The 17,701-nt window shown below is 35.5% G+C and overlaps 1 protein-coding gene across 1 annotated transcript; it reads right to left on the bottom strand.

Annotated features, from left to right (window-relative positions):
* Positions 331 to 14,833, bottom strand: LOC105155618 (histone-lysine N-methyltransferase ASHR3). The gene is made up of 11 exons (XM_011071513.2): positions 14,245 to 14,833; positions 12,932 to 13,078; positions 11,990 to 12,157; positions 6,007 to 6,033; positions 5,678 to 5,795; positions 5,353 to 5,449; positions 5,144 to 5,237; positions 4,973 to 5,051; positions 3,303 to 3,474; positions 2,427 to 2,507; positions 331 to 877 (listed from the first exon to the last, which is right to left on the bottom strand). Exons 1-11 carry the CDS (start codon positions 14,692 to 14,694, stop codon positions 694 to 696), a joined length of 1,617 nt encoding a protein of 538 aa, XP_011069815.1. The 5' UTR covers positions 14,695 to 14,833; the 3' UTR covers positions 331 to 693.

The following is a 17,701-nucleotide window of genomic DNA, read 5'->3' as shown; positions in this document are numbered from 1 at the left end:
GTTTCTTTACGTATTTTGCCTTTACACAGAGTCCACATTTAGGGCATCCATTTGTGTCCGATATATTTATAAGATTCATAGTTTTCAACCTTTTAATAGAGGAGTAGTTTACATGTCCTAATCTATCATGCCAAATATCAACGGATTCCATCAAATAAGCAGAATTGAAAGAAATTTTATTAATAGAAGTGGAAACAGTGTTCAGAACAAATAAACCATCAAATAAGTATCCCTTTCCTACAAAGTCATTATTCCTAGTGGTTAGTTTCATATGAATAATTCATAGCATAGCATAACAGTTGCAACAAAGTACAAGGAAGAACATGGGGTATCTCTATTCAAACACCAAAAATGTAGTTAATTTAACATTCGAGCTGTAGTTCTTTTACATCTTTCTATTCAATGACATTACTAGAAAGATTTTTACAAGGAAATCCTGATGTATCTCCATTCACATCAAAATCTAGTTACTCTAAACAATTCAGCTGTAGTTCTTTTACCTCTTTCTATTGCACATCCCAATGAGAATACATGAATGATATACAAGGGGAACCAGAGGCGCCTCGTGCCCCTATCCTATAATCTTCAATTGTTACAACAACTGTAGTTCTTTGACTTCTTACTCTAATGTGTTCAATGACAACAGCAATATACATGCATAAATGAGATGCTTGATGAAAAATTGCCGAAAAATCAATTTATAACTATTCCTACTATTTTCTTTGACGTCCTTTGTCTTTTAGGACCCCATGATAACCCCAAGTTGATCCTCCGTTTAGTCCTTGGGCCAAAGACAATCTTTCTTTTGGTCCCGAGATACCCTTGACAGTTTGGAGCTCCACAATGACACTCAACTTCTGGCCCAAACTGTACGAATCTGCAAGAGTAGAAAGTAGCTTCTTGGTCTCAGCAACAATTTGTAAACATAATTTTGTCCAAAGCACCAATGTATTGGTGTCCGATTAGAAAGACAGGCCAAACAGCTCTGGATTGCAAAGAATCCAATATGTTCATGGCATAAATGATTTTCGAGTCCAGACACCATTGAACAACAAAGAGGATCAAGGCATGTGGAGTAACTAAACATAGCTGTCATGTGACTGCTATAGCATGCATAGTGAAAAGCATTGAATGAGGATGCATAACTTGGGGGCATAGCATTGATGAGAAGAAAACATCATAAGTGGGATAGCTACCAGAATGCAAGCTTTAACTGAATTGTCAATCATATGGTGATACTAATATTACATTTGAATTATGAGTATAGTTTTGATTAATGAATGCACATGTAACCCAAAAAAAAAAAGAGATTAATGAATGCACTTTTTCCATTTCACTTTTTTTGCCTGAATTGTCCTCACTTTTGAGTGTCTGTCACTCTTGTCTCATTTATTCCACTGTTCTCATGTCACCCCTCGACCCATGTCCCATGAATCCTTGTTACTGGTCGCCACGGCACATGCTCCACCATCTCACTGCCGCTAAATCCTTGAGTTTCAAGTGAAGATTATCTTTTGATTTTATTTCCAACGTGCTTTCATTTATATCCCCTATACTGACTTCCACTCATTTTAATTTAGGGTAATTTTCACCAGTAGTTCAAAACTTATTTATTTATATCTTGTGTAGTAACCAAAATTCAGAATAAAAACTGAAAATTGGGAACACTCAAGTTAGAGGCGAGTACAAGAGATTCTGTCCGTGAAGCTTGAGTTTGACCTCAATAGTGTTCCTAATATCAGGCTTGTCTCGCTCTTTATCGCCCCTACTGAGGAACATTGCTAGATCTACATAGCTGGAAGAAAATAAAAGAAAAAAAACGTATCCTTCAAGTTGCTACTGAAATGAAGGTTTAACACTTACAGTGATTATTGAACACCAAAGCTATTATTTATCCCTCATTACGTAGAGAAATAGGCATGCTAATCTTCTAATCCTAAGCCTTGAATCTTGAAAAGTAAAATTAGACCAGCTTAACTGTGAAATTATAACTACCACAAATAAGTCTTCACTATTTTCCATGCAATTAGTGACCCAAGTAACTATGAAAGTAATTCTGGGAAGGCATGCATATAGCTAGGTTAATCCTGGTAATTTCTATCAAAATATCTCTTTTTTTTCCTTTTACAGTTACATAAGCAGTGACTGTAAGCTGCTCGAAACACAAGTAAATCTGCAAATATTGCCAACAATGAAGAAATTGTTTTTGAGTAAAAAAGGCATCACTCTATCAAGTTCAGTTTCCGCTCTGTTTATTGTACATATAAAGAAAACAGAGATACGAGGATAAAACCTACATAATGCAGATTATTTATCAAACTAAATTGTGATATTATTGCACCTTCATTTTAATGTCAGTTCATTAAAGATAAATACTAGAACTGTCACGGAAATAATAATAGAAAAAACAACTCAATGCAGCATACCTATAATCGTAGGTCAATGGTTCTCCAACCTCAATGGATCTAGATGCAAAGACACCGACACGGGTCTCCCCTTCAACCTGCCTATAGATAAGATAAGAAAAGTTATAGTTAGAATCTTCCATTACTGTAGTAAAGAAAATAAGTTTCATTTACATGTAAAGATTTGACACTGGGCTTGCCAAACAGGTACAGCATCTGAGAGCAAGGGAAAAACAATGGATTATTCACTGTCCCCTATTCCAAAGTGTGAACTGTGGTTTCCAGAAAAATTTCACAGATTAAGAGCTAATGTTATCTGAACTCCAACTGAGGGACATTATACTGCTCTTATTAAGGGCAACCAAATAGTTCCCTTACAGCAAATCTTGGTAAAGAAAAGCAGAATTACTTGAAATAGCAGTTAAGAAACTTTATATTTGAAATAGCACCCTCAACTTGGTTGAATTACACAATCTATCAGTAAAAAACAAGAAAAATAAAACTGCAATGGATTAGGATCCGAATGTATTGAGGATTAGGACTTTTTTGTCTCTAGTTCTTATTGAGTATAAGCATATAAGAGGGGCAACTAACTTGCAGGAAAATAAATATTATTAGCAGCTCAAAAATAGTTAACTAGTTTCCATTTAAAAAAGTATACCTAAAATACGGCTGTAAGTTCTCTATCTAGTGAAGAGTGAAGACCCTCGTGGAAGAATATACGGCAGCAGTCTAACAATCAAAATTAGAATAACCCTACTTATTTGAAATGTTGGATGATACACAAACTAAATGTAGAACTCAATGACAGGAAAACAACAATAGTTTTCAGGGTTTGGCCAGTAACTAATATCCTAGGCGTGGATATGCATAGAGAGAAATCATAAGTAAACTTACCACTTCTCTAGTACACAATTAGGGGCACAACTGTGATTTAGAAACCGTGAAGCATTTCCCTTGAATGTTGCATCAATCACAAAGTCCTTGTTAATTTCACACATATAGAAGTTCTTAGCATCCTGGTCTTTCATGTCCCATAACCTTCTCTCGCACAAGGCATCATCAATTACTGAAAAGTAAAAGCAAATAATTATTCATCAAATTTAATACTGATCAGAGATTTTATATCCATGAGAAGATATGAAAGTTTTATTAAGGGATAAATAGTAGTTCTCCAAAAATAGTTTAGTGATTTAATACCCTGATGACTGTGCCATGCAGCAATACTCAAAATTGCAAAAGATACTAAGAAATTGAGAACTTATCTACAGCAATTCTGGCCATGCATGTTATGGTAAGAGAATGAGGAAGGGTAAAATATCAGTGCTTCCAGATTACTTCTCCAGAGGGAAAGCCATAAATAAAATTCAGCTGAGACACAGAGAACTTTCAACTATTATTCCTATTCAGCTAACCAGGACAAAACTTGAGGATTTGACTATCAAAAAGTAGGTGATCCAATGAGCTCAATAGTACGACTATCTGAGCTATTCTTAAAAATATACTCCAAATCCAGGTGTCCTATTGAGCTCTTTGAAGAATTAACCAAATATGAACTGCAATACATTGAAAAAAAAATTATATATGTGACTTGAATTCCTGCTATAAATTCATGTTGGAGCAAATCCTTATTTTCCCCAATTGAATCATGACATCTAAATAATTCCGTAGTTGTATGACATCTGAAAATGCTTTTCTTCTTATTTAGCGGGGCTCAGAAGATATTGCATATGAATAGTTGTTAGAGAAGTGGTTAGTCTAAGTTGCCAGAGGATTTCATTTTTGCCACTTAGAATGTGAGATATTAGAATGGATGTTAAAGAAATACTGAAATTATATGACATTCGACTTCTTGAAAAAAAATGTCACAGTAATTCTTTTGTGTTATTAAGATTATATACAAGGAATGGAGCAGATTGCAAAAACAATCAAATTAATCTTATTCACCAAGGAAAAGGTTCTCCTTACCGTTTTTTCTGGCAAAAATTCAGGGTCCAACATTATGTGCACTAATCTCTAAAAGACATCACTTGGCAAAGATGCTGTAGGACTTCTCATATAATAAAGACTATTAGTGGAAGAAGAATGTGCAACATAACCATGATGTAGGTGATCAGTCGCTCCAACCACATACTGGGATTCATATTTTAATGTCCAGAGGGTGGTAATTTGCTGAAATTATGCATAAATGAACTCAGAAGACAGAATCAAACATCTGTGGCAGTAATTCATTAACTGTGATAGTTCCACTTCCTAAGAGAAAAGCAATAGTGAAAATGCTCTTAATGAGACTGAAGCCCTCAGGAAGCATTCTATTACTCATCTTTTTTCTATTACATGTTATTGATTTCCTTTCAATCAAATGCTCCTTTAGGTAACAGTAGTTTCTAAGTTATGTATTTATACAACTTATTAGAAGCACAAAATATATTTAGAAGTGAATACATTTATTAGTAAGCAAATGGTAGTAGATGGAACAAACACACAAACTCAAGACATAGGCCATAATATGCAGAGGGAAAGCAAATGGAATGGAGCATTCTTATTTTGATTGTGCCAGAAATTACCTTCTCCAACGTATTCTACTATAAAGTCTCCTTTATTGATAGATTCAGCAGCCACTACACCCCAACCACAACGTTGTGTCTGATAAGCACCATACACCGTGTTACTGATATTTTGGGGGGGAAACCAGAACTAAGCACTAAGTTCAGAAACAAAAAATAAATACAATATACCTTGACGATCTGTATTTTTTTCACTTTCTGAAAGGGTCTGTTTGCACACTGTTTGGAGCAACTACAAGCTTTTGAGCAGCTGATGCACTGAACTCTGTTAAACAAAAATTAAAAGCATGAGCAAATCAATGTAGCTTTGCTTAGAAAGCCTTAGTACGGCATTCGCTCCATGAAGTAATAAAAGTTTGTCTGCAAATGAAGAATAGTACCTGCATACACAACCCTCAGAGCATTGAGTAGAACTGCAGTTTGTGCATCCAATATCAGCATCAGAACTGTTACGCTTTCTCTTCACTAGGTACACATCTGATCTAGTTAAGATTCGTAGAGAAGTCATCATTTATAGCCATTGCAGTTAACTTTCTGGGTTCACTGAACCAAGCATGAAAAGTAGTTGGGTAGCATCACCCAGAAGTTTAAACTAGAGTTATATTCATTCCGGAAATAGAAAACTCAGAAAATTGGCACATCTAAGTATTATTGATTAATACTCTTAAACCTAGACACTAGTAGGAATCCAACAACATAGGATACTTCGTTTGATGTGCACATATGGATGTGGCTCCAACTTCATTTCTGTCTGGTCTTTCCAGTTTATGTCAATTTTGAACTCCTCCTCATTATATGGAAGAGGCAAGAGAGAGAATATATCCTGATAAGTACAATAAAGCATTAGGTGGTGATTTGATAACCAAAAGAAATACATATAGAGAAAGGGGAAGAGAAGCCATTTCACATTCCTAGACAAATCCCACATGTTTTAATACTTTAAATTCATGACCAAAAGACTTCTCGAAATCTTTCGGATGAATTACTTTGTTTCGCCTATACCTAGAAGGAAAGCAAATGAATTATAATCTAACCTCCATGTTTTTTGCCGGAACCCCATGCTGCAAAGAGAAAAAGATATGTTAAATCCTGTTAGCCAGCAGAATTGACAAAAAGATAACGGGTGATAAAGTAGCAAAGCATTAAGTCTATATAAAATCGCTCGTTATAACTTTACTTAGACCTTAATTTTACTGATGTACCATTTAACAAATACACCAGTTCCTAAACAATGAGGTACAGATCACAACACATGCCAAAAAATAGATGATGAATTGACATAAAAAGAAAAGTAAAAGTCAAGTCCAGAATATGTTGAAGGGACATGAATAATTTTGGCAGCCAGCAATAACTTAGATAAAATGTTGGTCATAAATCTCACAAATTCCATTTCTCTGCTTTTTGGTGATAACCTGTATATTGACTCGAAGCACATAATTTATAAAGGAAAAGTTGCTGCAGCTGTTGCACATTGCATAAAATCATTAATGCAGTAAGACATAAAAGTATAGTTCATAGTGGAATGCAAGCATTAAAGACTCGTACTCTGCTTTCCACTTTTCTTAGTGATTTCCATAATGAAGAACTTGCTTGAATTTAATCTTGCGGAGGATTAATATTGGAAAGAAAATTAAGTGAATTGTTCAAGACCAAGAACATGCATACATTTGATACATTTAAGCAAGCAACGAGTTTGATAAATAAATTTTTTCCTATAATTACTTTGTTTTGGTTTTCTCAATAACTAATTAAATTCATTTGCAATTCTTTTATTCCACGTTTTTTTAACATTACATATTATCCACTCTCTAGATATGCTGTCTTGATCTGTATCAAACAGTCCAATTGAATCTAAGCTATTTTGTGGGGAATGGTCTCAAACACGGCGTCGGACTTGCTTCCTTTACTATGTCTTGCATGTCCTTTGAGCTACCAATTCATGATGCAATGTAGAATGGGCAGCCTATTGACAATTATGTGATTTATTCACTGCCAATAGAGTAATATCCATGGGCTACACAGACCACACTGATGTAATCATATGATCACATGTACACATGATTGCAAACTTGCAGTCTGATGGCTTAAGAATATGATGCCAGGAGAATTAAGGTTATGCCAGTTACAAAATATTCTTGGTCATAATTTTACATAGACAGCCAATGTTATAGCTTTTTAATTCATATACCAGGCTATATCCGTGTGTTGTGTCTGCGACTGCATGTGTGCCATGCATGTACACAAACTTAATGGACATAGTACATGGCAGCAATTAAAATAGAACAAGAACTGCTAAATAGAAAATTATTAAACATAATGCATTTTCGAGTCATAAGGCAAGTATACAGTTGAATTTTCTTTTTTCTGCAAAATCTAATAATACCACAGACTAAAGAGACCAAAAACAAAAGAGAAATATCTTACAACTGAAAAGTACCTGGAAAAGCAAATAGAATTAAATATTAAATAAAAAGATTCTCAATTAACCATAAATATAATAGGGGACAAAGTACAACCAAAAAATCAATCAGATCCTAAACTTATGGCATATAGTAATTTATCCATGCTCAATACCTGCAAAGGAATTATGGGTAAAACATAGCCAAATCAAGTCCATTGGAAAATGAGAAAACAACCAGTGTCATTCAAGAAGTGAAGTGAAACAAAACTTATTAAAGCCATAGCCATTTTGAGTTTTATGCATTTTTCAGAAAATAAGATTACATATAAGCCCAAAGGAATTGCCTCTTCAAGCAAAGCTATGCCTGTGGTATAATGGAGTCTGTACGCATCGATTCATTTACTGCATTTTCTATTTCACTGTTTCACAATAATATTAGGAAATATTTATACTTTCAGGCAGCACATTTTCCAGCATCCAGCACATATTTTATAAAGATAAAAGATCGCTACTTGATTTTAGGTAGTCAATGCAACAAGTCCTAGAATAAAAATATTTCTCAATGAAAATAGAAATGCAAAACTCTGTCTATTCAACAATAACTTCAGAATATCATTCTTAACGGTATTTTAGTATAATCGTATAAAATAATATTTCAGTGTTTCTCAAAATTAGTTGAATTGTTTTTTAGTAAAATTGGATTTGATATTACCTCATTACCAAAAAATATATTTATTTTTCACTCTCCCAAAAAGATGCACTAATGTGGAGGAAAATTGAAAGTTGTTGCTGTTGGTAAGGATTCTCCGACCACCGATGAAATTCCGGCAATGAGGAGAAAATTTTATGATGGGTGATAAATGTGTTAAATAAAAAAACGTGGAAAGTGAAAACAAGTAAACTCTAAGTCAAATTCTAATAAATCAAGTTAAGAAAAAAAATTCATGACAAAAGCAATAAATGCCAATTGCTACATATCAATTGGCAATGGAGTTGGGTGGGCCTCCGCTCGGTTGGCATCGACCGAACCGATAATTTGCATCATTGTAATTAAGTTGACAGGATTTGAATTGTTTCCTTTTTATTGTCAAGGGAACTTGTATGTAGTTGTCACCAAGTCAGGATGCTTGTATCCTAGAATTACGTTGATTTTATTCTTATTATCTAATTCCTTGATTTAAATCCATTAGAAATCTGTTTGAAATGAAAAAGAAAAAGAATACCGAATTGTATAGGTCCCATTTGTCATTTAATTTATTTGAAGATGCAGTTGCGAATAATCCAACCAAAGTGGAAATCCCATTTACTACCCTACATCATTGTAATTAGGCTGATAGTTAGGATATTAAAGAATCAAGGAAACTTGTACATAGTTGCCAGCAAAAAGGCTAAGTAGGGGTGGAATAGTAGGGCTTGACAAAAAAGAAGAAAGGAAAAAGAAAGAAGAGAATAAAGAAGAAGAGGCTGTAGCATCTGGGAAGAAATATAAGAAAGAAGACATTACTTGAAGGGATGAAAGAGAAGTCTTATAGCTCAAGAGACGAACCGGAGAAGATTAGGGTTCTTCTTTCTTCAGTTTTTCAAAAAATAAAAAGCTCAACCTAGCCTTAAAGGATGGGCTTCAAGCTGGCGCCACAGAAAAATGCACCCTGGCTTAACGCCAATGTTGGAAAATGGTTCTAGGCTCGTGCCTTTGTGTCATGGCGCTCCATTAATAACTATGCTACAGGAACCAAAAACTACTCTATTCCTTCCTTTGGTTGGAATAGTTCGATCAATTAGCTCAGTAGCAACCTAGTTCTAGCCCAATATATACAACCAAGGAGATCAAATTAGCAGTGTCTTACCCTATTTCCTCATAAACTCAAGAATGGGACGGCAAGGGAGCTTCAGCATGTGCATTAGGTCCCCTATGGAAAATCAGAATTCTAACTCAGGAAATGGGAGAAAACAGAATAATTTTGTATAAAAGTATGAACTGAGTGCTTTATTTTATGGAAGCACAAGGCTGAGTTGAAAGAAAAAGCCTTTTTTCAAGCTTCGGACTAGTAAACTGTGAAGATATATACTTCCCTCTTTCCTCCTGAAAAAATCATCAGAGACCTGGATCACATTTGGAAGCCTTTTAAAAGCTGGCTAGGAAAGAAGAATACAACTGGTACAGGACTTGCTTCAAAAAGAAGACGAGAAGGATACATCCAATACTAGCTTCTTCTATAGGACTGGAGCTGTCACCAACAACTGCAACTACGATCAAACCACCTCTCTGAGAAGACCTTTCGCTTAGTTATGCTTTCTACCATCATGTCCCTAGCAGTTCTACAACATCTATAGTATGCTTGAATATCAGCAATTTTCCATATTTTGTTCCCCGTAGCATGTAATGTATCCGTACTTATTTATTGCCATTGTAAGGACACAGCAGAAACATTCCTTTATCTTTTTTGTTTGACCTTGACGACGATTTTTGCGACGAGTCAACTTGAGATGGGAAAAGCTATTATGGTATCCTGCCTGTTGTCAGTTAGTCACCCCCTTAGCTTTTCATGCATGCCTTTGCTTTCTTTTTTTGGTCAGTGAATCATGTTTGGAACTGAATCACATAGGCATTGCAAAACCATGGGAAGCAAGATGGTGGCTAGGGTAATGAAGTTCAAAAATGGATATGCTATGGAAGTAATCAAAGAGAAAGAGAGCAGGATGAAATGAATCGTCACGAAGATTCCCTTCTGCCGCACTTCAAAGTAATGGCTCCCTACTTCCACCACTTTTATAATCCAAGGACTGACTCTTTCCAAACATAAGACAAACAGGGTGAATTCGGTCAAATTTGAAAATTTAGTACGGTAAGATAGCTCCCAACTCCCATCCGGAAATATCCATTTGCCATCCACTAAGACATTCTTTCAAACTGGTTTTCTAGCTTCCTTGCGATAAAGAGAAAGAATAGCCTTGAAGCTTCTTTAAAGAGGCTAGACATTCTAGAATTTTAGTTCTTAAAGAGATGGTAAAGCATGCATTTCCTTTTTCTTTTTTACCCATAGGATCTTGTGTTTGTATCTTTGATGGAATAGAGAGCAGCTGATGGCATTTCAAGAAGAAGGGTGCAAGTGAACCTGAGCTTGTGAATCTAGTTATTGCGAAAACTGTTTTTGCCTAGGGGAGAATGCTAATGACTTCAATTTTCCTTTACCCTATAGAACTAGCACTAGAACTAGATGTAGGCAAATCAAAAGAATCAATCAAGACTAGTGTCGTCCTGTCTCTTGATAAAAATGGCTCCCATATTGAAGGACCGGTTCTGATCCAAAGTACATTCACTACTTGCACGTGATTTCAAAGGAATGACATGTCTGTCAGTAGCATTGTCTAAATGTGTAGATGCAAAAGGATTTCTGAGTAGCAAATTGGATTAAGTGAAATTTAGCTTAATCAATAAGCAAATAGAAAATCTTTGTTGACAAGGAGACGGATTGATATCAAATTATATACAATTTACAATTATGTTCCATTTGTATTTTCTTTCGCCAAATACGTTTGCCTCATTTAAAGATCTTATCTAATAGAATGCACCAGTGCAACCAAATGGTGGAATATAGCATTAGCATCTAATTAAGGAAAACAATAATTGTGCTTTTCAGGAACTGACATCGCTTCTGCATAATGTCCAAGAAAAGAGAAACTGGAAGCTGAAAGAGCAAAATCTATGCAGAAAGCAAAATATCCTGTGGTTCTAATATAGCAACACGCAAGTGGATGACTTTCAATTTTTTTAACAGTAATGTACATCTCTCAAAACTAAAAAGAGTGTTTTTACATGATAAATTGTTTGAGCAACAATTACATCACAACTAGAAAAAGATATATTCAACTAAATTAGTTTATGATATTTTTAGAAAGGAAAGAAAAGAAAGAGGGGAATGTAATACTTTCTAGTCTACTACCCAATTAGGGAGATGCACCTATTACGGATCAACTATGAGCTATTTATAACCCAAGGACCTTTTAGTGACAATCAGAATGAAATTAATGCACTTAGAAAGTGACTTATGTTGACTCGGAAACACACATCTGAGTGCCAAAGAGGACAACCAAATTCCCCCTTCATTCTTTCCACGTATCTCCGACATTGAATGACTTACTAAGTTAGGGTTGTAAATCTTGTGGAATGAGTTCCAGTTGCAGCAGCCAGCAGTGGAATTGCCAAAATCAGCAGCTTTGACAGCTTTTTTTTTCATTATAGCAATCTTTCTCTCATGACAAAAGCATAACAGAGAGAAAGATGGGCAGAAAATCCTCTTTCCATGTAAGAATCAAAATGGAAAAATTTTGAAAAGAAGAGAACTATTGGGTTGGGACAGGCTTTTGGCTCTGACAGTCAGAGGCGGTTTATCAATTATCAGTAGTGTTATGAGTAACAGACTCAGAAAGATTTGGCAGTACAACAAATCTCAGATTTTTCATTCCTCGGCATAGTTCAACCAAAGTATGATACAAATTACAAAATATATAAACAGTTATGCTGAACAACAGACCATAATGGCCAATTATTCTAAATGTTTTAACCTAAATGAGGGATTTAAGAAAAACCACGGTAAACAAACGAAGAAATATACCTTCTTCTCCAAACGCCAATCAGTAGGATGCCGCCAACAAATAGCTTCGCCTGGTTGATCAGGAAAATGGACCACATGCTCCGGGAATGGTGCACACTTATCATGGCATGCTATTGGACATCTTAAGCATCGCCACAAACGGTTCTTTTGCTTACATAAAAAGCACTCCTGATCAGGAAAGAGATGTCAGATATGTAAGCCTTCTTCAGGTTACACACTGTAAAAATAACAAAATCATTATCAAGGATGATTTTGCGACAAGTAGAATGAGGAAGCTTAGGACAATCAATACTGAAAAATAGAACCAAGCAGTTGGTTCACTTCTATCTTCAAATTTAAACAAACACAGAAAGAGTTACTAGAAAACAATAGCTTTATCTAGTGCTAAGTACAATTATAGACATGTCTATCAGTCACAAGTATATATATGAAGAAAAATGAAAACCAACCTACATTTTGGAACCAATTGATAGAAACATATGCCATAGATGAAGTCAACCTAGTCCCCCTATACATGCTTTTGTTAAATCGAAAAAATAAACACAAACAAAATAAAAGGAGTTCATCTTGGCAAATCTGATGAGACAGAACAATTTAAGATCCAGGGAAAAGTTTAGGAAACTAGCTCCAAGTAAAATTGCCCTAACAATTAATTAGTACTGCTCTATTACTAATACACCAACTAGACCTGAAACTGGCATAATAATGACCAAGGATCAGTAGTGAACAATTTATTCAGAAATAAATATCTGAATAGAATTTATCAATTCATCTCACTTTTTAAGAAACTTTCTGATATGACATCACTGACGAGACTTGACACACTTGCAAATACATTTTTTATTCTGAACTAACCAAATAGACATTATGAGTAACCCAAACGTGGAATTTATCATATTAAAGTTCATCTTAAATGTATAGCAGAGCCACGCTAAAACTTACATGTTGAGGGCACTTAAATTGCTTTGAAGATGAGAAACCGAGAGTTTCTTTTGCACATTTCAGGTGAAAAACACCCCGACAGCCGCGAACAGAACACAGTATCTCCTCCTCATGGTAAACTACAGTTTGGCAAGCACTACATTGGACCTGAGATCATCAAAAACAATAAATTTGATTAACAAGTCTTTCAAAAGTGAAGAATTGAAAAATAATTTGCATGTAACTGTAACCTATCATAGAGATTCCAGCTTTGGTTACCTTCTAGGATATGAAGGGATGGATGTGCAAAGAGCAAGGGAGATTTTCAGTATTTCTTTTTTATCAATGGAGTAAAGAATCATAGCTCTATCCAAAAAACTGCCTTTATTGCAGTGCTAAAATACATAAATTGTCCTGAACCTTTTTTTATAAATCATCACCAAAATTTAGCAATCAGTTGAAAGATTGGTTTAACTTAAATGAGGAACCTCTAGATAATTCTGGTTTTACTTTTACCTCATAAAAACTCTTGTAGGATATGAACACTGACCTAGGAAAATGGTTTTGAACATCATAACAACAAACCAGTTAAAGAATTTCACTAGGCCATTTTAATACATTCTAGTAATATAAGGCTGCATCAAATTTTCTGGACAAATAATAAAAAATTATCACCTTGGGACTTCCCTTGTCAAAGGTTGACATACCAATGTTAACTAGATTAATCTACTATGACTATCAAATTCCGATTATGAAAGATGGCAATCCATTAAACAAGTAATTTAGTTCTAAAAGGAAACAGATGCAACATAAACCACATAAACAACCACAAAAGGAGGCAAACAAATGAATCAAAGACACAAAACATCTCAACGACCAATAGTCCTATCTGATAATTTTGTCAACCTAAAGAAAGAAAATGACAATTCTTACAAGCAACACAACCGAAGAAGTAATTGAAATAAAAAGTTCTCGCACTAGCATAGAAGATACAGTCTGTACGGAATCTGCAACCTCAACCCCAAACTGCACAAGAGAGACTCAAAATCTTCAATAGAATAAAACCAACAATTCATCTTAATTTAAAAAAAAAATTAAAAAAAGTTCAATGACCAGACTTCCAGCAAATATTATAAACACATTCTGCGAAATACAGCTTGACAGAAAATATAACAACAGTAAATAAAGTTCAAGAAACACGAATTTCAATTCTGTCAAAACTCCGCCACCCACCCCCACCCCCCGGCACACCCAAGAAGAAAAAAAAGAACAAATGAAATGAGATGGAACAAATTTCTTGATAGGCTGTAAGAAACAGGAGTCGTATAATTTACCAATTTCGGAGCTCCAACAAGGAAGGGCAAGGAGACCTTGAATTCAGGAACCCCTTGCTCAATTTTCCTCTTCGACCATTCTTGGACAAGCTTCGCGGTGGTGGACCACTTGACTCTGCATGGCTTCGAACCCCTTTCAATTCCACCACCATCTTCATGCTCGGCCTCACTCAATCGAAGCTTTGGTTGGAACAAGGAACCAAAATCCTTCTCCGGGTTCCGAATCTTTTCAATTAATCCTCCTTCGCCACCATTCCCCGTGGTTTCTCCTCGTTTGTCATCATCGTTGAACTCCGTCAATAGAGTTCCCAGTTTGAACTCATCCTGCTCCGGTTCCACGATTGCCGGATTAATCAACGGGATTTCTTGAGGAACGGGCTTGAGTTTGGGATATGGAGTGAGCTCCAACGCTGAAGCTGGCGAGTTGAGGAGATTGCCCAGGCATGGCATTTTTCCCTCGATACAGATTGTAGAGTGCACAGAGAGTTTACGTTACAACTCTATGTTTGCATATATGTGGGAGTGGGAGGGGGGTGACTGGGGGAAGTAAGGTGGGGCTGAGCTGGAAAAGGGTGAGGTAAGACTTGTGGGGATGTTGGGCGGGAAACATGAAATTTATGGGAGTACTGCCAATTTGATGGATGGGTCAGAGATTATTAGGAATGCTATTAATTTTTAATACAAGCTTAATGGGTAAATCTCTTTCTTAATCCTTCAACTATTGAGTTACTTCAATTTGATCTCTTATGTCTAAAATTGTGTCATATTAGCCTCTTAAACCATCCTTACTTTTTTGAAAATTACAGATACACTTATTAAAAATGTTAAAACATTTAAAAAATTACACATATACCCCTAAAAATGTCAATATTATTACACAAATTATTGTTGTTTTATTATTGTTAAGAGTCCCGCATTGATTGCGGACTAGGAGTATGAGCCGCTTATAAGCTCCAAACTTTCTCTTCTTAATGAGATGTCTTAATATGACAAAATCATGCAGCTCCTCTCTTTGTCACTACGAACTAGTTGGGCTAAAAAAATCTTGATAATTGAACCATTCATCTTTAATATGTTATACTAATATATATATATATATATACAGTAAAATATAAATATAATGTGAGTTTTTGTTTTTAAATTGAATTTTTTGGTAATTTATCAAATCGAACTGAATTTTTTGGATAATTTATCATATGTTATACTAATATATATATATATACAGTAAAATATAGATATAAATATAATGTGAGTTTTTGTTTTTAAATTGAATTTTTTGGTAATTTATCAAATCGAACTGAATTTTTTGGATAATTTATCAAATCGAACCGAATCTAGAATTTTGGATCCGCATTTAAATGACGTTCGGAAATTACAATTAAGTTCGCTATAGTTTCACCAAATGAAGATGAAAGATAAAAATTTTCTCTATCTAACTATTCGAATATTGGTAGTCCGAGGCTTTACAAGTTACATGGTGTAATTACAAAGATTTGATAATTCATTTATTGAAGAAAAACTAGATAGATGCATGGGAATCCACGATGGATGAATGCCTTCTCTAATACTAGAGTGTATCATTTGTGTTGCCATACATCGGATCATTCACTTATACTCCTAGATACGGCTATAATTGGAACTCAATCTCCCAAAATTTCCAGATTTGATAATGTGGGGACATTTCAACTGAATTTGGGGATTTCATTGAGAAATGCTGATATAAGAATGCCTTCTTTTTTCGCAACTCGTTTTTATTTCTAAATGTAATTTTTTTAATTGGTGAAGAAACATGTGTTTTCCAATCAAATTGATGTTAAAGTTCATTACGTTCCCACACCAAGTGAGAATGAATGTCAAGGTGCTTGGTGCACTTATGGAATATGGGGTTGATGATGATGTGTATGGCTGCACAATTATTACACCAAAAAAGGATGGGAAGGAAATCAGAAATCACGCAACAAATAGCGCAAACAGCGAAACCCATGTTGCGGTCTTCACTTTAGAAGTGGATCGAGAGACCACAGCCTACTTCTTGGTCCTCCATGAGACGAGGGAAGATCCAAGGAAAATGCAAAAGTCAGTGATGGAATGCCTAGAGTCAAGACACGATGCCCAACTAGCATCAAAATAAGCAAATAGATGGAGAGAGCATTGTGAAGGGAAGAAGAACCCTTTAAATATCACAGCACATGCATGGCAGCATCGAGAGGAATGAGGATGTTGTATGAATTGACTTAACTGGTGGACGACAAAGGAGATGTCGGGACTAGTGAAACCAAGATATAGAAGTCGGCTAATTAGCCAACGCGACCTATCGAAAAAAGAGAGCAAAGAACCAGAACCCACAGTGAGATGAATCCCAAGTGGAAATGGTGTAGCAACTGGTCGTGCGTGCAACATATCAGCGTACAAGATAATGTCATGTAAAAACTTAGATTGAGTGACAATTAGACCATGGGATGAACGAACTATCTCCAAGCCAAAAAAATATTTTCCATGACCCAAATCCTTAATTGTGAAGAGATCATGTAAATATGTCTTCACTGCCTCCAACTGGAACATTGAATCACCAACAAGTAGGATATTGTCAACATAAACCAAAAGAGTAGTGAAGGTACTCGTATCCCATTTCAGAAATAAACAATGGTCATTAGCAGACTATAGAAAATCAAAAGTAATGAGCTTGGACATAAGCTCATGATTCCATCGACGAGAGGCTTGCTTAAGCCCATAAAGCGAGCGTTTCAATCGACACACTTGCCCAAAATGAGTCCCAGCATAGCCCTCAGTGGGCACTAAGTACACCTCTTCATCAAGATGGCCATGCAAAAATGCGTTGTTAACATCGAACTGCAAAATAGGCCATCCCTTCGATGTATCAATGACCAAAATATCCTTACAGTAACCGATTTAGCCACAGGAGAAAGACTATCAAAATAGTCTACACCCTCAATCTGAGTGTACCCTTTCACCGCTAAACGGGCCTTATATCTATCAACGGATCCATCTGGATTCAATTTAAGTTTGAATACCCAACGGGAGCCTATAGCTTTCTTACCAGCTGGTAAGGAAGTTACCTCCCATGTATCGTTGTTCTCAAGTGCGCGCAACTCTTGTTTCATGGAAGTAACCCAATGTTCATTTTTGCTAGCCTGTAGGTAAGTGTTGGTTCCTGTATAGAGGACAATTGAGCCATAAAAGACATATGTGCAGGGGCATATGAAGTAGGAATGCAATGTGAGGAATGTGAAGTACAATAACAAATATAATCTGACATCCAAGCCGGTTGTGAAATTTGTTTTTGAGATTTTCTAAGTGGAGGAGGATTATTAGAATAACTATAGGGAAGCAACAAGACAATCTCTACATCTTGGGCAGTACCTCGTTGAACTTGTTGCTTTTCAATCATGTTCTAGTCATAATACTCTCACTTGTAATAGTATTCTATGGCATAGAA

The sequence above is a fragment of the Sesamum indicum genome, linkage group LG2 (assembly GCF_000512975.1).
Source record: "Sesamum indicum cultivar Zhongzhi No. 13 linkage group LG2, S_indicum_v1.0, whole genome shotgun sequence".
Classification (NCBI taxonomy): domain Eukaryota; kingdom Viridiplantae; phylum Streptophyta; class Magnoliopsida; order Lamiales; family Pedaliaceae; genus Sesamum; species Sesamum indicum.
The sequence above is the reverse complement of the archived record's forward strand: the minus strand, read 5'-3'. Positions and strand labels throughout refer to the sequence as shown.